We start from the raw sequence: 20,964 nt of genomic DNA, 5'->3' as shown, positions 1-20,964 counted from the left end.
GTAATAGTATGGTTCTCTGCCAAGACTCTATCTGCAGCTCATCTGCTGCAGGCAGATGCAGGTCGTTTGTCATCTAGGATACACTCAAACAACATCTAAGATTTATACACTTGTAGAGGAGGTATAACGTGGTGTTCCTGGCTTCTGCGTCTTCATAGGTATTGGATAGATAGAGTCATAGAGATGTACAGCATGGAAACAGACCCTTCGGTCCAACTCATCCAGACTGACTAGCTATCCCAACTCAATCTAGTACCACTTGCCAGCACCCGGCCCATATCCCTCCAAACCCTTCCTATTCTTATACCGTCCAAATGCATTTTAAATGTTGCAATTATACTAGCCTCCACCACTTGCTCTGGCAGCTCATTCCATACACGTACCACCCTCTGTGTGAAAAGTTGCCCCTTAGGTCTCTTTTATATCTATCCCCTCTCACCCTAAATCTATGCCCTACAGTTCTGGACTCCCTGACCCCAGACTTTGTCTATTTATCCTATCCATACGCCTCATGATTTTATAAACCTCTATAAAATCACCCCTCAGCCTCCGACGCTCCAGGGAAAACAGCCCTAGTCTATGCAACCTCTCCCTATAGCTCAAATCCTCCAACCCTGGCAACATCCTTGTAAATCTTTACTGAACCCTTTCAAGTTTCACAACATCTTTCCGATAGGAAGGAGATCAGAATTGCACGCAATATTCCAAAAGTGGCCAAAACAATGTCTTGTACAGCTGTAACATGTCCTCCCAACTCCTATACTCAATACTCTGACCAATATTCTAACAGTATTCTAACAGATGAAAGGCTTAACAGACAATCAATTTTTCAATGTATAATTTCAGTTACATCACACTGCAAATTTTTGCTATAAATTCTGTGTTACGATTGAGCCCTCCACTACCACCTGATGAAGGAGCGTCGCTCCGAAAGCTAGCGTGCTTCCAATTAAACCTGTTGGACTATAACCTGGTGTTATGTGATTTTTAACTCTGACCAATAAAGGTATTGCCAGCTCTTCCTTCACCAACATTATTTTCAGTCTCAAATAGTAGATTTTCCATACATATTATTACTTTGTGATCTACCTGCTGCTAAACTATAGCAAGGTTAAATGTTAATTACCCACTGTATATAGTAAATGATCTGTGTATCCAATTATGCTGTACAAACATACACCTTGTTAGTATCACAACAAGCTTGCCTATCAGTATTAAATGAATCTTACTGATGTCTGTAGAGTCACCGGCAGTTTGTTAATGAACTCAGGTGATAGAAGTATATCAGCTAATCTTGCAGCAAGACTTTGACTGGTGTTGGCGTTCTTGTCTCTGGGTCCTTTGTTGCAGGGTTTCTAGAGAAATTCAGGAGCAGTATCTCTGAAGAGAAAATTTGCTGAGTTTCTCCAGTAGTTTCTGATTTTGTTTCTGATCTGCAGTTCTTTGTTATCTTTCCAGGCTGTGATTAAAATGGACGTTTAGCATGCTTCCTTTCATTGTTCAGACTTTGAGTATAGGGGTTGGGATGTTATGTTGAAGTTGTGCAAGTCATTGATGAAGCCTCTTCTGGAATACTGTGTCCTGTTCTAGTCGCCCTGTTACAGGAAGGATATTATTAAACTGAAGAGGTTTCGGAACAGATTTACTCGCATGTTGCTGGGTATGGAGGGTTTGAGTTGTAAAGAAAGGTAGGTAGTTTGGGAGTTTTTTTCTCTGGAGCATAGGGAGTTGAGAGGTGACCTTTATAGAGGTTTGTAACATCATGAGGGATATAGATTGAGTTAATGGTAGGTGTCTTTTCCCTAGGAGGAAGGATTTCAAGACTAGGGAGCACATTTGTAAGGTGAGAGGAGAAAGATTTAAAAAACACGAGTGGCATTATTTTTACACAGAGGGAGGTTTATGCGTGCAATGAACTTCCTGAGAAAATGGTAGATGTTGGCACAGTTATGACATTTAAAAGACAAAGTTTGTGCGAAGACTTATAGCTCGGGTGCTCGTTGTTGTGGTTCTGTTCGCCGAGCTGGAAGTTTTTGTTGCAAACGTTTCGTACCCTGGCTAGGCGACATCATCAGTGCTTGGGAGCCTCCTGCGAAGCGCTTCTTTGATGTTTCCTCCGGTGTTTATAGTGGTGTATTTAAAAGACACTTGGATAAGTACATGAATAGGAATGGCTTGGAGAGATATGGGCTAGGTGCAGGCAGGTGGGACTAGTTCAGCTTGGGATTATGCTAGGCATGGACTTTTTGGACCTAAGGGTCTGTTTCTGTGCTGTATGACTATGATTCTCCTCCAGTCTTACAAGTGAAAACAAATGCTCCACTCTGATTTCTAGGCTGACATTAAGCTGGGGATGCTCATATCCGATTAGTGTAAGCAACATTCCTTGCCCGTTCATCAGTCCACTGCATCACTCAGAGTTGGAAATATGAAAATAACTCCCTATTGGTTCCTTACAGTGGAATATTTGAAACAGAAAATAAGAGTAGGAATAATCCATCTGACTATTCAAAGTTACTCCGCCATTCAATATAATCATGGCTGACCATCTCAGTCCCCTGACCCCACTCTCTCCTCATACCCTTTGATCCCTTTAGCTTTAAGAATTATACCTTCTTGAAAGCAATTAAAGTTTTTGCCTCAGTCACTTTCTGTGACAGAGAATCCTACTTATCATACAGCTATTTCCCCTCATCTCAGTCCTAAATTTCCTCAATCCCTATCCTTAAACTGTGGCCTATGTCAAAATAAACATTCAAAGGCTCTTTAAAGTGATCTCCGTGCTCACAAAAAGATTAAAATATGTTAAGACACTCCCTTGCAAAAGTACACTCAACATTATTGGTGAGGATGATAGCTTTTATCTCTTGAGATTGGTTGGGTTTATTCAACAGGAAGGTACATCTGTTTACAGAATACATTGGTTTGGAAATTGTGAGGAGATTCTGACCAGTTAACAGGGAGAAAATTGAGCATCTGTGATTTTCTGATGAAGTGCTTTCATGTATGTTAATCTGCTTTGAGATCAACCAACAAGGAAATCCCACCTTTTATTGTGAATCTTTCAAAAATCAGGTGCTCTTTAATCTAACTCCATACCAATGGATCGTACAAAAGTGTTTCTGCTTGTACCTTAACATTGATTTTACTGTTGCTGGTATGAAGGAATTGTCTCTCACTTCTCTACTAGCTTTCAGAAGATTAATTACTTGTCCTTAGCTGCCTATCTTAATATTTTCAGTCTGCATGAAATGTAGGTTCTTTGCAACACTGAAGTATATCAATTGTCCCACTTTCATGCTTTTATTGAGCTATTTAACAACTTGTTTCGCATGCTGTTTTTACGAATAGTGCACAACCTGTTTGGTGGATGACTTTCTCCAGTTGCTGTTTGCCAGTTTATTTTCTTACCTCTCTGGTCCTTTTATTAGGGCTCATTCCTACACCAGCTACTATGCAGTAACCTCTTTCACCTTTCCATCAAGACCTAACCTTGTTAACCAAGCATCAGATGAGAGCTCCCTGAACCTCCCCAGGTTGGTGTTACATTTGTATTGGCAGTAAGGACATTTTCAAGGTCTAGCTTTCAGACAAAAAGTGAATTCAGGAAGTTCTGTAAATTCCAGAAATGAGTTTTATATTCCAAAAAATAGTATGTACCAGCAGTAACGGGCTCAAAGTATGATTCTTGTTTTAAACAGCTAATTAGCAGTCCTCATGTCAGTAAGTGCAAAGATTTTAAAGTGTGAAAAAGAGAGAGACCTGAGGTTTTTAATGAACTGAATTTAGATATTCCCTATCAAATGCTTCGAAATAGTTCTATTTCTTAAAGTTCTTTACTGGGATAGGTTTTGACGGAAGGTTGTTTCAATGACATTTCCTGTGGTTTTCCAGGAACTCAGGATTTGAATCCCTCATTCCAGGTGGTTTCATGAACTGTTTCTCCCCATCATCACATCTGTACTGTTCTCCCTGCTCAGTGAATGGCACAGTGCTGATAATAGATGCGCATATGAAAGTATTAACCACTTAACCTCTATATGTTCAACGTGGCAACCTTGCTGAGGCATTGGGAACACTTACTGTATTACAATTAGAAGGAAACTACCCTATCCATGAGATAGAAGGGAAATTTTAAACCTTGTTATTTTTCTGAGTTTGATATGTGGTAATAAAATTCCTTTGGTCAAAATTTGTAGCAAAAATATTCTCTAAATACAAAATAGTTCTTTGACATTTTTCTCTCAGTATAATTGTGAGCTTCAAAACTCTGAAATTTATTATCCTTTTATAAGATTCCAACATTTATTTAAAGTACATTTGACTACAAGTTAACTTATGAGACCTATTTTGGATATTGTTGTTCAGTTGATTTTCTGAGTTGCTCAATCAGAATATTTCCACTCAAAACGTTTCTCTCCAAAATGACAAAAAGCATCCTTTAGACATTTAATTGGTGTTTCTCAATAACTGTATCAGTCAGGTCTTGCTAAATGCAATATCACCAATTTCTGAAACTTGTGTTTAACGGTTAAAGTATATTGCAGGGGTTTTTATCCTAACATATTACAATGCAATTATTCTTGACGTGGCTATTCAAAACTTACATATAAATATGCATTGACGGTATATGAATTGCTTTGCTTCATGAAAGAGAATCAATTCCTCAGTGTTGCAACATCCCAATGATTCAGAGGGTATCAGCCTGATACTGAAGATTGGTAACTGGCAGGAAGATGTTTAGTCTGCAGACACTGATGACATTGGCTCATTTTCGAGATTCAGCAGGACTGGTGAGATCGCTGTGGGGCTTCTCTGTGAAAACACTGGCAGATATTATGCACTTTGCTTCGTTTTTAAGCAAACATTTGTTACAGTGTGCTGATTGTTTTTTTTTTCCCTAAATGATCTTCTGTCTGTCTACAGCCTTCCACCCAGAAAATTGTATTCATCGTTTAGCAAGCCAGATCTGCTGAACACACCTTCAGAGGAGAAAGCAATGAAAACAAGCCCTGGAGAAAAAAGCATTTTCAAGTAAGTCAGAGCAGTGAAAGAGAATTTGATTATCTGTGGTTAGTAAGCACAAGTTGTTTTTGTAACAAGTGTATAATGCAGCAAGTAAATTTGGAACTCTGAATAACCACAATTCCATCATTGCTGAAAAGGCAGCCATATTACTTGAGCTTTTCATCTTGTGAATTTGAGGACAAATGCATGAAAATTAAGTTTATGTTACAGTAATTTATACTCCAGAAGAGGTAACTAGTTGGTTGGTAAGTTGATTCTGATTGGCCAAGATATTGCCACGGAGATGGTAGTGGGGAACTGTTGACTTCTAAACTCCTGTATAATTGAAAAGAAGCATAAGGCTTGAACATATTCCTTTTATTTGGACAGAACAAGGTTTCTGCATATTCATGTATGTCACTTCTAGTAACTGTCTTAAAGCCATGTTATGAGCTCAACTAATAATTTTAAATTGGTTATTAGTGTAGCTCAGGATTGTTCAGCAATTGCTGCCCAAACACAGATTCACATCTAACAGGAGAGATTTCATTTTGGGTTTTGTAAGCACAGGCTGCCTGAGTACTATCTATCCTCTGTCCGTAATGAACAGCCAAAGAAAAATGCCATTCGATTTGATCAGCTGATTGTTGGGACATTTGACATTGCACAAGCACTGAAATTCATACACAGTAAAAACATTTTTTTGGACTGACGGCAGCATCCTGTTAGTAGCCACTGCATAGTCACAGTGTGAACTGGCTTTTGTGTTTGACCTGATGAGTGCAAGATGAAAAGCTTGGGCAATATATTTGTCTGTTTAGTAATACTCAAGTTCTAGAGTGCTGAGAAGTCAGTCTATTATCTGCCATCCCGACTGCCTGGCAGAGCCAGCACTTTCTGTAGGATGAAACCTTCTAAAGGATATTGCCCTATTTCACATTATCCTGGTAGACAAAGCCACTGTGATGTTTCCTTGGTTATTTATATTGTACTGTATTGGTTGATCATTCTGATAGTAAATTGTTCTTCCATATGTGTAGGATCAAAATTAGAGATATTAATTAAACAGCAGAATACCATTCATCATTGGAGGGAATCCTTATCAGGAAAGATCATTATGGCTGCACTGATTTATCAGTTCCGCACTTTGAGAGTTTGTTAACACTCCTGTGCTGAATGCTTTATTATGTTCAAGGTGTTTTATAAAGTTGTTATTTTTCTGAGCTTCCTCACATCACAGAAAAGTAATTGGTAGTTGTTTAATTCAGTTCATAGTTTCATCTACCACTCCAAATGCTGTACATTCCTGTGGATTGTTTTCCATTTACATGGAATTCAAGCTTGAATATTGATTTAAATGCCACTTTTTCTCTGTTTGTAGTTTTAAAAATCAATTCAGTTCTTAAAGTACTGTCAAACTAATTTCTCACTTGATGGTTTCCGTGTCCTTACTTTTGCCTACAATGTATTGTTTCCATATGAATCTTCCACTGCATTGAATCCACTCTCCCCACTAACTAAAATCAGACTGTCATTTTCTTTAACTTTTCCTCCAGTTCAAATAATGTTATCAGACAGTCGTGCAGACTGAACACTTGATACCTCCCATGATGGGCAATGAAATTGACTTAAATAGACCTGTCAATTTGTAATGAGACAATTATTTTGTTCTGTAAAGTATGAAATACTTGTATTGAAAGTTTACTCAGTTTTTTCAGCATCTTCCCTTCCCCTTTTCAGTGTTATGAAGTAAGAAAGACCATGGTATCACAAGTATCATAGTATATAAACTTACGGAAATCAGAAATAAATATCTCACTCCGTGTTCTGCAGTAATAGTGCAAATGAGGTGAACACAAGAATGATAAGGGAGCAGACCTGAGAAATAGCGAGGGTTAAGGAAGCAGCGTTCTGGGTGACTTGGGGTTTCACAGAATATGGTTCAAGGAACTAATAGATGGATTTTGGCAAATTCAAGCCTGGAATGAAAAAGATGTACATCAAAGTTTCAATGATGTTGGGCTACGAAAGTGATTGAAGAAGGTATGCATGTTGTGGGAAGTCGTGGCATTGCTAATGGGCCAAAGGCAGAGATGGGCAAACAGTTCAGGTTTGAATAGGACACAGTTTGTACCCCATTGGATTCCGCTTGATCAAGTAGTCAGAAAGAAAATGAACTGAGAAATAAGAAGCGATATTTGGCGAGGTGCACAGGATGTCTTTTGGCACTCCAGCAATGAGACGTAAAGACCTATTTCATCCATGATTTTCTCAGACAGACAAACCCAATCTCATTCAGTCAAGATTCTTGTCAAGAAGGTAGATGGTTGTTGGCAGAGATTTGAAAACTTCAAGTGAATGTCTTGTATATATGAGCATATCAGGTAGAGATACAGATGTACAACCGACAGTTCTTTTTGATCAGACATTTTTGAAGGTTGAGGTCTTTACCCATAAAACAAAAGTTATGTCGCATTTTCTCAAGAATGGTTTGCTAGATAAACCACTAGTGTACAATTGTCACAACAATAGCTGTGTCTTTAAGAACCACATAGGACTTTGTATGTAATGTTACAATGATTGAGTTATCAGCTATTTCAATCTGAAATTATAAAATCTGTTTCTTTTCCAACACCTCCAATGACTTATGAACTTCCCATGCATAACAAGTTATGATGATTTATCCCTCACATCTCTGCTCACTACATCTTAGTTTCTAAATACTCATCCTTCCTTTCAACTTCCCTCATGACCTTGCCCGTGCCTATCTTTGTATCCTCTTAGGTCTATGACCTTCAGAGATTTCTGCGCTCCTTGAATTCTGGTTCCAGAGTTCTGGAGTTCCCTCCCATCTCCCTAAATCTCTTTCCTCATTTTAAATCACTCCCAAACCCACTTCTTTGACCAAATGTCTGGTCATCTACATAGATAACTTCATAAATGGCTTGGTGCCAATCATTGTTTGCTAACACTCAAGTGTTTTGGCATGTTTCACAAGGTTAAAGGTACAATTTAAATGCAAGTTGTTATACTGAAATTGATCTTTTTCTCAGGGCTGAGAAAGTTGCTGTTAGTGATAAACCAGTTCTGAGAAAGTATGAGTAAGTATTAGGTTTGGAATGGAAATTTCAACTTTGTGATCTGGACTGGGTTTTCTTTGTGATCTTTCCATTTTGTTCCAGGTACTAAGTTTGAAGTCTATCTTTATTATAGGCCTGTACAAGATGAGAGGATGTGGGGACATTTGACCTGATCTTGAACTATTAGAGTTATGGCAATGCATCTCATGAATAGCTCACCAACCTTTCCTCAGCTTTTGTTGGTGGTTTGTATCTGAATCCAGCTATAATCTCAACATTGTGTTAAACAAAAGGCCATTTTTGAGCTTTTATTTTCAAAGAAAAACTCTGCCGTAATTAAACTATGTTCCAATTAATATTTAAAGTATCAATTAATCACCTTGACTGAAATACTTGCAAATTGAATATTAGTTCTTGTTTCATCATTTAAGAACCCATAGGCAATTGAGTGACTGGACTGTTTGTAATTTAGAAGTGTACAGGCCTATAGTAAGAGACATTTGGAATGATGCATTGGTGCTTGGTGCCATGGTGCTGGGTGAGAGGAGAATGATGTTTACTATTATCTTGTTTTCTTGGGAATTGGGTGATAGTTTTCTTCCATGAGATGAATCAACCAGAGTTTGATTTGGATTGATTTTTGCCTTTTTAAATCTATTTGCTCCTGAAGTAATAAAGCAGGGCAAGAGTATTGGGATTTGAAATGTGCTTTGGGATTTGAAATGTCTGCAAAAACTCTGCTTTACTGTGGGCAGTGATCGGTGTGCTTAACTGCATGTTCAGCTGTGGTGTGCTGTGGAAAATCAGTTAGTTGGAACGTCACTTGTGCCCCCATTGTTGGAAATGGTTTGTGGGATTGCCTAATGTGAAATGCTGAGATTCTGCTGTAACTTTTACAGAAATCGCTTTTTAGAAAATCTTGTTGCCACGCAAAGAGAGAGGAATTTAAGCAAGTCGCGTTTTTCCAGAGACTTTACCTCCATACCCACAGACAGACCTCCTGATGGTAAGTTGGTTGCGCTGATCTTTCATAACATAATTAAGAATGAGGAGGACCGTTCAGCCCATTTTAATGCACTTGCCCCATAGACACATCCTTTTGTTACTTAAAGGCTCATATTGTTTATGTCTTCATCCTGCTCAGAAGTCATTCCAAGCATTGTTTATGCTGATCACACGGGCAGTCTCCAAATATTCATTCTAAAAAAGTTACCTTTTAAAACTTGCTTCCTTTTACTTTGCTGATATTGATCCACATTCCACATGACTCTTTTCCTTGCCTCCCTCTGTCTGATATACTCTCGGATGTTATTCTCAGTTAGCTACTTTCCATGATGAAATGCCAACGTTTCTACAGGCTTTCCTCACAACTCAGACAGTTGTAATCTATCATGCACTGCCTTTGGTCATTGGAAGGCTGCTAAGTGCCTCAGTGATCAGAACTGGACACAACACTCAGGATGTGGTCTGAACAGAACACTGCTCAGTTTTGTCACAATTTCCAACTGCAGTACTGTGTTAACTGCAATTCAGTATTCCACTGGCTTTGTTAACTGCTGCTTGGTTTTGGTTGAACTTGTGAGGTGTTTTATGACATCCAGATCTCTCTCCATTCAAATCAAATTTAGTATTAGTCATTAAAGTAGAAACTATTGCAAACAGGAAGGAAAATAGACAATGCCTTATATGTGGAGATATTAAATTTCAGCTTCTGTTGTTCCTGCTATTAAAGGTTTATGCCTGAAATGTCAACTCTCCTGCTCCTCAGCTGCTGCCTGACCTGCTGTGCTTTTCCAGCGCCACACTTTTCGACTCTGACACTCCAGCATCTGCAGTCCTCACTTTCTCCCGTTAACATATTGAGTTTCTGTTTGGACTAGTTCCTTCAATGCTATTACATTTCCAAGTTCAGCATCACTGCCAATTCATTTCCATTGAGTTTCAGAATCCTAGTCACTGATGTAAATTAGAAACTGTAGTGGTCCCAAAATTGGACCCTGAAGAATGTCACTCATCAATTCCCTCCATCACCTTGGTATTACCCTTCTAATCATTATCTGTTATTATATACCAGTTTCTTGCACCAAATCTCCACAGCTTTGGGGTTAATTAATAATTCTTCTCTATGGTACCTTGTTAAATATACATTATACAGCTTACCACATTTTGTTTGAGTTGTTACTTACCCAAGGAACTGCAACAGTCTGATCAGGCAGTGTCTTCCCCATCTGAAGTGATGCTGGTTTACTGGCTGCTTGACCCACTGAAAATCTCTAAGTACAGTCCTGGTAATTGAAGTAAAACCAAAGGGTCTGTCCTGAGTGAATCATCTTATTCAAGTGATTTTGAAAATTGTAATAGAAAGAAATAGTAAGACACTTAGATTTGCCAGACAATGAGGTTGCAGATTCTGTTGTAGTACAATTCTCCTGATGGCTCACATCATCTCATGGATACCCAGTCTCGAGCTGCTACATTTGTTTGCAGTCTATCCCATTTAGCACAATGATTGTACTGCATCACCTAATGGAGAGTATTCTCAGTGCGAAGATTGGAATTCTTGGCCACTGTTACTGATGCATCTGCAGCATGTAGATTGATGAGGATGAGGCTAAGTATGTTTTTTCCCTCTTATTGGTTCCCTCATCCCCTGTCACAGACCCAGTCTAGCAGCCTGAAGCATGGATTGATGAAACAAATTCTGGATTTAGACCTGGAGTAGGAACAAGAGAAGGACCTTTTATCCGAAAACCTTAGAGAAATAGAGAAGAAGCCAAGGACATTTACGTGTGCTTCATAGACTTTTGAAAAATAACTTGACTGTGTTTATCAGTAAAAGTTATTGGATATGTTGCTGAAATGTGACATTGACACTAAAAATATGAGATTGAACCACAACATACACTTGGGACCAAGTATTGAGCATTTGGCTAAAAGAGGGACATTCAGACATATTTCAGGTGAATAAAAGAAATTACAAGGCTGTTAGCAAAATTATTCAATTTATACGCAATAATTATTCATAGATGTTGTGGTTCTGTTCACCGAGCTGGGAATTTGTGTTGCAGACGTTTCGTCCCCTGTCTAGGTGACATCCTCAGTGCTTGGGAGCCTCCTGTGAAGCGCTTCTGTGTTGCTTTCTCCAGCATTTGTAGTGATTTGTATCTGTCGCTTCCAGTTGTCAGTTCCAGCTGTCCACTGCAGTGGCCGGTATAGTGGGTCCATGTCGATGTGCTTATTGATTGAATCTGTGGATGAGTGCCATGCCTCTAGGATTCAATCAATAAGTACATCGACCTGGACCCAATATACCGACCACTGCAGCGGACAACTGGAAGCGGCAGGTACAAATCACTATAAATGCCGGAGGAAACATCACAGAGGCGCTTCACAGGATGCTCCCAAGCACTGAGGATGTCACCTAGACAGGGGACGAAACGTCTGCAACACAAATTCCCAGCTCGGCGAACAGGACCACAACAACGAGCACCCGAGCTACAAATCTTCTCCCAAACTTTGAATTATTTATAGAATTAGAGATACTCCCAGGGATACAATTTATAGTGTTAAGAACATAACAACTTTTCTGTACACTGAAAGCACTACTTGCAGAATCAGAAGAGACCCTGTAAAATATTGTAGATCATGTACACTCTTGAAGTTTGTAATGTGAACATTGATTCTACTTTTATGCTGTTCGTACTCAATGGTAGTTAGAAGAAGTATATTCAAAGACGTTACAGTGAAGATTGAAGCATATTATGTCAGGATAGAAAAAGCAGTTAAGTTTGCCTCTTTAGGACAATGAAAGCAGAAAATGGCAGATGGGATGCAGAAGTTAAAGGGAGTACAGAGAGAACCAAAAGTTATTTTGTGAAGACGAAGAATGCATTATAAAGAGAACTCAAGCATGTAACAAGGAAAGAAACTTATACAATGCTACAACCTATCCACTTTCTTGTATGCAACAGAAACATCCATAATAATAACTGGGTGGCACGGTGGCTCAGTGGTTAGCTCTGCTGACCCACAGCGGCAGGGGCCCAGTTCAGTTCCAGCCTTGGGTGACTGTCTGTGTGGGGTTTACTCATTCTCCCTGTGTCTGCTTGGGTTTTCTTTGGGTACTCCTGTTTCCTCCCATAGTCCACGCATGCGCAGGTTAGGTGGATTGGCCATGGGAAATTGCCAATAGCGTCCTGGGATGTGCAGGCTAGATACTTTAACCCTGGGAAATGCAGAGTTATGGGGTTAGGATGGGGGGATGTGGGTCTTGGTGGGTTGCTCTTTGGAGGGTCGGTGTGACCACGATGGGCCGAATGATCTACTTCCACACTGTGGGGATTCTATTTGATATTCCCTACAGCACAGAGAGTAAGTTCTGGCTGACAACCTGATGAAACTGACTGAGGCAACTGATATTGGAATGATTTCTGAACCTGTTTAACAGGTGCCACTCAGATGAATCATGAAAAATGAAGAGTTTTCTTTCCATATTTAAGGATATCTAAGATAACAGCTGACCAGCAGGTACCAATGTGGAGCTGCTATAAAAATAAATTAGATTTTGGGGTCATGCTGGGGTGCTGATGGAGCAGAAGGTTTGTGGAGATTACACAAGAGTAATGATACGGATGTTTACACAATTTCAAAGCCTTTTGAATTTCTGGCCTAACTTCCAGTTCAAATAAGAAAATCTGGGAAGTGCTGGAAATATTCAGAAGGTCTAACAGCTTCTGTGGAGAGAAGGAAGAGATAACACCTCAGGTCCTTTACTATCCTTGACCTGAACATTCTCTCTCTAGAGATGTAGCAAGCCATGCTGAGTATTTCTAGTGTTTTCTGTTTTCATTTCAGATTTCCAGTATCTGCCGTACCCTGCTTTTGTTTTGATGGTTAATTTCTTCGTGATTTATTTGCTTTGGAACCATGTAAAAAGCAGGTTAATTGTAGGAATAGATGAAGATCAGAACTAGTAATATACATTATCTGCTGCTCTTTACAAATACTGTCAGGCTCATGACATACCTCCCAGCTTTTCAGTTCAATTTTAATTATCCCTGAAGTTTGCTTGATTACCTTTATTGAGTTCAGGGAGACATTGTGTAAGACTTCACTGCAGGGAAGTTGATTATCAGAGATTATATTTGCTTCATAAAATGAATGGGTTTTAGCCATTCTACACTTGGTGTTCTAACATTTTGTGCTTTATAAACATGGTGATAAAATTTTTCCCAATCGCTATTTACATTGAAATTGTAGAAAGTACCAAAACAAAATAAAAAGTCTGAATTCAAACTAACCAGTTGCTTTTTTCCCTCATGAAGTTGTGGAATTGTACTACAAGTTAATGACATCATTACACACAATTTGTATACATCAAATAATCAGCAGCGAGACCAGTGTTTACTTTACATCACAGAAGAAGGCTATTTGGCCTGTCATTTCTGGACTGACTATTTGATCATGTATCATCAACTGCTGTAAATGACCAGCTGCTGGTCTGTCAATGCTTTTTGCAGTTTCTGCCTGTACTTCCTATTGTGGCAAGGAATTCCATTCTTCGTCAGCATAAAGATGATTTTCCCGGTATTTCTCTTTACTCTCTCTTTGAACCCTTTGATAAATCTTAACCTTCTGGTACTGAGGCCAATTGTTGTACCCAAGCTCAGCTAAGGCTGTAGGATTTACTAATTAATGCCAGTGAGCATCCCTAGGAACTTGTTGGTCTGAGTAATCCAGCACCACACTGTATTTTGCAATCATCAATTGTGGAAGATTACGTTGAATTACTCAGTAGCTATTTTAGTACTTGGTCAGATGAATAATCTCTGAGTTATTACTTCTTGGAATTAAGAAATCATTGTGATATTTTGGTTCATAACAAGACGCATATTTACAATGGATTTTTTTTCCAAGCTGTTGGTTTTAGTATGTTGATGACTGTTGATAAAAATATGTTGTCAAATTGGCTTGTAAATGATTCCCTAAACTGAATTACTCTTATTGCTTCCAGTTGAGGTGCTGAGTGAAAAGGAGCAACAGAATGAAGCATTAAACGAGAGAGAGCCATGTTCAGCCTCCAGCAGTTCATCAACCAGCAGCACGTTGGAGAGGGAAGAGAGGGGAGACAGACAGGCTGGCGATAATGAGACAGGCAAGAGAGATTTCATCTTCCAGTATCCGTTCATTCCCCAAGAGCAAACTGTAGGGACATCCACTAAACAAAGGATCTGCGTTTCTCATTAAACAGCAAGAAATGTTGCTTTGTAAAAGATAGATAAATTGGTGGGTTACCAGCCTAATCAACGCCAGAAGAATGGACTGCTTTCCTTTCCATATTAAATAAAGAGGGAAGTGCTGAAATCTGCTCTGCTGTTTTTTAAAGTATCCAGAAGTTTTGTTAATATGATTGAAAGAACTCTAGGCTTCCTGCCAGAATGCACACTTAACTTCAACTCCCTTGCCTGGCAGAGTAAACTACTTGTAATTTGACGTTTATGTTTAAAAAAAAGAGTATGTAAATTGTTTTGATCAAATGGTCACGTTCATTGCTTGGTGCAAAACAACTGTTGTGCTCTGTTTAGTTTTGGTTCAGTTTGTTGAACAGAGCACGGCATAGCGTGAAATGTGCAGCAAAGCTCCACTTGCCATCTTGACGAAGAACGTCATTTTGCTTTCTGAAGCTCAGAATGGTGGTGTGTGGAAGCTCAGGGCCTTGTCCCAATGTTGGACACCACAAAAGTAAGCCGATAGGGTTGGGATTTACTGTTAGCCTTAGTTTTGTCTTTTCCGTTTGGAACATATATATTAAAAAACTGCTTAGAAACGATTTGATTGTTTAACAGGTTAGTGAAGCTTATTATGTTGGTGTCTTGCTTGTCTGCAGGTCAATGCATCATCCGTCAGTCCAGTCTGGATCAGTGCAGTGCCATCTCCAGTGACAAGAAATTCATGCTTGATATGCTTTATGCTAAAGCCAAGGTCAATAACTTTCAGCTCACCAAGGGAGAGAGTCCCACTGAAAATGAGAGGAGAGTCACCAAAAAGGCTTCGGTGGAATCTACTGAGAGTCTAATCAAACACTTTTCCAGGCAGGCCAGCTATCAGACTGAGGAGTGTGAGAAGAAAGCCAGCATTGAAAGCATCCCTGGAAGTGTAAAGTCCACACTGGAGAAGTTTGCAGAACCTCAGGTTAAGGCTTTGAAGGAACAGGTCAGCATTGAGGCTGAACTTAATGAGAAAAATGTTGAAAAAACATCCATTATGAAGAAGGACTCCGAGTACATGTGGGACCAACTAGAAGCAAGTCCTAGAGTGCTGAAAATCAAAGATTTAGATTTCACAGATCTCCGTGAGGAAGAGGACATCGATGTATTAGATGTAGACTCATGCATGACCAAGGCAACTGTTAAACATGATCTTTCTGGATCACCTGGGAGTTCAGTGGTTCCATCAGTGCTGCCACCTCCACCCCCTCTACCGCCTGGAGGTGGTCCTCCTCCTCCTCCTCCTCCCCCTCCCCCTCCACCGCCCGGAGGACCTCCCCCTCCCCCTCCACCACCTCCACCTTTTGGACAATCATCTGGCCCTCCTCTACCTCCCCCACCTCCACCCACTAACGTTTCCCCTTCACAAGGAGCGAACTCTGCATTAACAAAGAAGAGAAAGACCGTCAAGCTCTTCTGGAAGGAACTGAAGCAGCCCGAAGGCCTCTCCAAGAGCTGTAAATTTGGCCGGGGCACTGTCTGGGCTTCCTTAGATAAAGTGACAGTGGACACCACTAAATTGGAACATCTGTTTGAATCTAAAGCTAAGGAGTTACCAACAAAGGTAAGGATTCATCTGCCTTTTGATTACAGAGAAAAGCTAACAAAAAACAGCCCTTTTCCATGCTATAAGAGTTGCATGGCAATAATATCTGCTTCAGGTGAGACTGTGCTTTCTGTTGGGCAGGTTATAGCTGATTAATGTATTGAATTCCTTCGGGGATGTTAAAGATGTGGTGGATGTGGGTGAGGAGTCAGGGCATATTTGTATTGCTATGATATCAGAAAGATATTTGAGACAGACTTGAAATTGATTCACTAGTTGTATTTATTTAGCCAGAATGTACACAGCAAAGGGTAATTCTGTACAAAGGGAGCTACCAGTGAAATCCACAGGAATCAATGGTCTCATAAATGATTTGGTGGCTGCAACAGTGGACCCAGCTCCAATGGGTCTAAATTTACAGATTACAGTAAGCTGCCCAGTGATGCTAATCAATGCACCATTATCAATACCAATGGAGAGAGAGGTAAAACACAGAGGTGCAGAGAGAATTTGACACTAATCAATGTTTCTTGGCAAGATTATTGGATATTATGAAAACACTTAATTTTCCATGGACTAAAAAGCAAATGAAATTTTTTGTTTTAGCTTGTAACCTATAAACAATAGGTAAAGATGTCTAAATTATACTGGTGACCTCATCTGGAGCTCCTCTTCAATTCTGTAACATAGCTGTAAGATAAGGAGGTGTGACAACAATTCTCAGTTGTAGTGAACCTGCTCATTCCTGTCACATTTGAAATTAAGTGCCACTCCTGGATATGTTACCTGACTGACACAGGATGCTGACCACCTGACATGTGCCGTGTGCATTTCCTCACTTTTCTCGAACCTGAGCTGGTAAGACACTTACAGTGAGATGGTGGTTACTTTACAATCATTGAATGAAAATACAGTTTTCAGCAATCACTAATAAGATCGTGATAGACTTATGGGAAAAATTACCCTGGGATGGTGGAATAAAAAGGATTTTAAAAAATAGGATAAGAATAGTTACTGCTGGTGAACTAGTATCCATCCAAAATCAGGTCAGGAACCTGAGAGAGAATTCATAATGATCTATAATATGGATCAATAGTTTTGTCCTGCATGAATCGTTGTACCATGTTACTACCATGTTTTACATAGATAGTGTAGGAACTTATCACATTGTGGAGGCAATATCAGCTGATGAAGACTCAACTATTTTTAAGATCATAAGGTGTTCCATGCAGATAAAGTTTTCTATTTTAACTAGTCTTATTCCACTCAATATCAGTCCAATGTCAGGTTTACTACTTTGAGGACTAGATGATTGATATTCAAACTGTGTTCTCAAATACCCTGTCTTCATCACCATTCCTAGTTGCCCTTGAGAAAGTGGTGGTGAGTTGCTGCCGTAAAGCACTTTATTCCATTTGTTGTAGGTACACCCACAGTGCTATTGGGGAGGGAGTTCTAGGATTTTGTTTCAGTGACACTACAGGAACGGCGATATATTTCCATGTCATTATGGTGAGTGGCTTGGAGGGTAGCTTGCAGATGATGGCGTTCCCATATATCTGCCCTTGTTGTTGTTGATGGAAGTGGCCTTAAGTTTGGAAAATACTATCTAAGGGGCCTTGTGAGTTTCTGCAGTGTATGGTACTTTGTATAAATGTAATTTCATCCATTATCTGTGCAGAAATGCTGCAGCAATGCTTCACCTGAGAGCTGATATGAGGTCAAACATAGAAATTCTGAAGTTTGAAAAAAGATGCACAACTCTGACCCTGGCATTGCAAAAACAATATCTCACTTACCACTTAGCCATTGAAATGTATCAAATGACTTGAGGTTGCTGTGGTTTCACTGTGGATACTAATTAAAGTTAAGTCTTGTTCACTTGAGTATCCTTTTAATAATGGGATAAATGCTAATTATCTTCAGTCAATCTCCCTCCAATACTGAACATTCATTATTTCAAGTGGAGTCTCATTTTGTCAAGTTTTAATTGTTGTTGAAGATTTTTAACATGTTAAAGCTAAAGTATTTTACTTTCCTTTTACGAATGTCTTCCTTTTGCTTTTGAGCCAATATTTCTTTTACTCTTTATATTTCTAACTATATCCTTTTGATTTTAAATCACCCAATCTACTTATATATTAGTCTCAATCCTTCCCTTGTTAATTTTACAATCCTTCAATCTAATTCTTTAAGGAGCTACATAGTTGCTTGCCCTGTTCACCCAAATCCTAGATGCCCAGATTTCTCACTGCAGAGTTGCTAGCTTATATTTTCAGAAATCTGTCTACTGCCAATTATCCTTAATATTTGTAATTCAAATGCTTCGGTATCATCTTGAAGGCTGTTGTGGTGCAGTGGTAGTGTCCCTATCGCTGAGCCAGATCACATGGATTCAAGTCTAGATGTGTGTCCTAACATGTCTGAACAGTTTGATTAGAATATATCTCCGCTTTCAGCAAGTTGCCATACAAAATATTGTTAAATCTAAACACACAAGGACAGGTCTGACTAATTGAAGATGCTGTTACATGTCTTACCACAACAAATCTTTACTCACTGATTTCTGTTAGTGTTGTCTCTTTCAATGTTTTCGTGAATGCATTTTGATACAAAGAGCAACATGAGAAATTTATAGTCAGCCTTAAATTTGTTTCAGTTGTACATTCCTACCCTTTTCTAAAATAACTCCACAGAGGTTGGTATCCTGACGCCAAGTCACCCTTTACTTACAGGTGGAGCGTTCTTGTCAATGATCCAGCTCCTTCAGAGTGAACAGGATTTTTGACACTCCTGTTTTTATCTGTCAGCCAGGGCTCCCTGATTGGGGCTAGTAATCTGGTCCAATTACGGAACTCCTATTTTATGATATCCATCTGGCTAACCTCGTTACAATCACTACATTTTTCTCTTTCCCTTGTTTTGCATGTAATCCTCTCAAATGATTGGGCTCGTTTGCATCGATTTTGGAAATCTTGCTTCATCAAACAATTCTATGGGTTGTCTTTGTGTATCTGTTTCCCTGCTCTTACAATGCATCTCCCTGGAACCTGTATTTTCCTTTGTGATTTTTCATCTGACCTCATGGATACTGGGAGATTGAGCTTCATACAATTAGACAATGAATTAATTTACTCAATGAGAAAAATGTGATTTGCACACTTTTTCTGCCCAGATCAGTGGCAGCCTGAGTATCTATCTGTTCATTGCCAATATTTGTCATCCTCAGGGAAAGGCCACGGAGGAAGCCTGCCCATTCACATGTGCCAATCTCTTCTCCAGGATTCCTGCAAACCCACTCTCCTAGTTTTCTTCCATAGTCTATTATCCCTGCCCCTTCCTGTCGCCTGTCCAGCAAATATTATACTTTGAATCTGTTCCGTTAAACACTGGGTGGGTGAGGTACAATCAAAGAATTAAAGTTTTAAATTACAGGCATCAGGTTTCTTTATGTTTGCAAAAGATATTGTTGTTTGCTTTAATTGCAATAAGTTGAAAAAAAAAAGCTTTGCATTTGTAGCAACTTCTGGATGTCCTCAGTCTTTATAACCAATTAAGTAGTATAGATATGTGGTCGCTGTTGCACTGGAGAGAATGTAGCTGTTAATTTGTGCACAGCAAGCTCCCATGAACATCAGTTTTATACTAGTCAGATTATCTGCTTCATTGATGTAGATTGTTGGGCGTAACCCTGGGGAGGATTGCAGTGCTGCTGTTTAGTTTGCAACCATTTGAAGTGGTTTGAGAGATTAGCCAAACCTCAATTTAATTTCTAATCCAAACAATATCACCTCTGACAGTGTAGTTCTCCTCACTCAGTACACGACAGTATGTAAACACATAATCCCGACTCTCACTTAACTCTCCCTAGGCTAAACATGAACCCACAACCTTCTGATTCAGAGGCAAGAGCCTTTGCACTGAACCAACACTGGCACATGGTAATTACTATATTGATTCATCCCTCACTATGTGCTGCAATACTGTGTTCTAAAATAAACCTGCAATATTGGTGTTGCAAAAGTATGTAAATAATAGAATCATCATGATCAAATCTCAAATTGAGGTACAGTGGTAACATAGTGTCAAATCAGACCAGAATGGCAGTGTACTGTGCCACAGTTTTAGGTTCATTGATTCTTCAATTGCTGACTCAGTGAGCTAATTATTTAGCCATCCCTCTTGAGAAGGTACAAAATGTGGATCAAGCACTTCCTCATTAGAGAGACTCGATGATCTGTATCCCCGCAGTGGTTAACCTTGAGAGGCTCTTGCAGAGAGACTTTAACTACATGCAGTTCTGAGCAGGGAGGATATTATAGCTAAGTAAAGGTTTAATGTTGGCTAATTTTCTGCTGTGGTGTGTGATTTGTCTGGAATTATTAACAAGAACTGCCGAAGACCTCCTGAACCTGTCAACGAAATTAAAGTGACCTGGGTTGTTAGTTGACGCACACACTTATTGCACTGCGATTAATTCTTCATTGTTTGAATCATTTCCTGTTTAAGTCATGAAAAGGTTGTAAAACCACAACCTGGGATGGCGATATTTCTGATTGTGTTGTTTCAGGGCCTCGGGGAATTTAAAATTCTATGATTTTTGGTTCCAAGTATGTTGAAGGAAGCAATAAGATGTCATAGTAATCACTCCCAGATTTGATAATTGTTGTAAATGTTTAACTAATGAATCTTTTATAGTGCCTGAAAGAATTTAAAGAGCCATAATAAAATAATAAATATATTTAAGTAATTTGCAAATTCCCTAGATTCTGGAACAGTCCTAGTGGATTGCAAGTTGGAAAATGTAACATCGTTATTCAAGAAAGGAAGGAGAGTGAAATGAGGGGCTGATGGGTCAGTTAGCCTGATATCAGTCACTGAGAAAACCTATTACAGTATTAAGGAACTCTTACCAGTGCACTTAGAAAATCACTATGTAATCAGACAAAATCACCATGATTTTAAAAAAGGGAAATCATGCTTGACAAATGTATTTGTTTGTGAGGGTGTAGTTAACAAGGTAACAAAAGGAAAGTAATGGAGGTAATATGGTTGGACACTCAAG

The 20,964-nt window shown here is 39.2% G+C and overlaps 1 protein-coding gene across 5 annotated transcripts in view; it reads left to right on the top strand.

Moving 5' to 3' along the window:
• fhod1 (formin homology 2 domain containing 1) overlaps positions 1-20,964 on the top strand; it is a 320,810-nt gene that overhangs the window by 263,488 nt on the left and 36,358 nt on the right. For 2 of the 5 annotated variants that reach the window (XM_043707126.2, XM_087995959.1), the window contains 6 exons: positions 3,432-3,536; positions 4,927-5,034; positions 8,061-8,108; positions 8,987-9,093; positions 14,101-14,241; positions 14,974-15,917. In XM_043707126.2, coding sequence (XP_043563061.2) covers positions 3,432-3,536; positions 4,927-5,034; positions 8,061-8,108; positions 8,987-9,093; positions 14,101-14,241; positions 14,974-15,917 — 1,453 coding nt within the window. The remainder of the gene's footprint in view (positions 1-3,431; positions 3,537-4,926; positions 5,035-8,060; positions 8,109-8,986; positions 9,094-14,100; positions 14,242-14,973; positions 15,918-20,964) is intronic. The other 3 variants (XM_043707127.2, XM_043707128.2, XM_087995958.1) reach the window with 3 other exon arrangements.

Source organism: Chiloscyllium plagiosum, unplaced genomic scaffold, assembly GCF_037043375.1.
Source record: "Chiloscyllium plagiosum isolate Xiang-an unplaced genomic scaffold, Cpla_swu_hap1 HiC_scaffold_17, whole genome shotgun sequence".
In the NCBI taxonomy this organism is placed as follows: domain Eukaryota; kingdom Metazoa; phylum Chordata; class Chondrichthyes; order Orectolobiformes; family Hemiscylliidae; genus Chiloscyllium; species Chiloscyllium plagiosum.
This window is presented reverse-complemented; position numbering and strand designations above follow the sequence as displayed.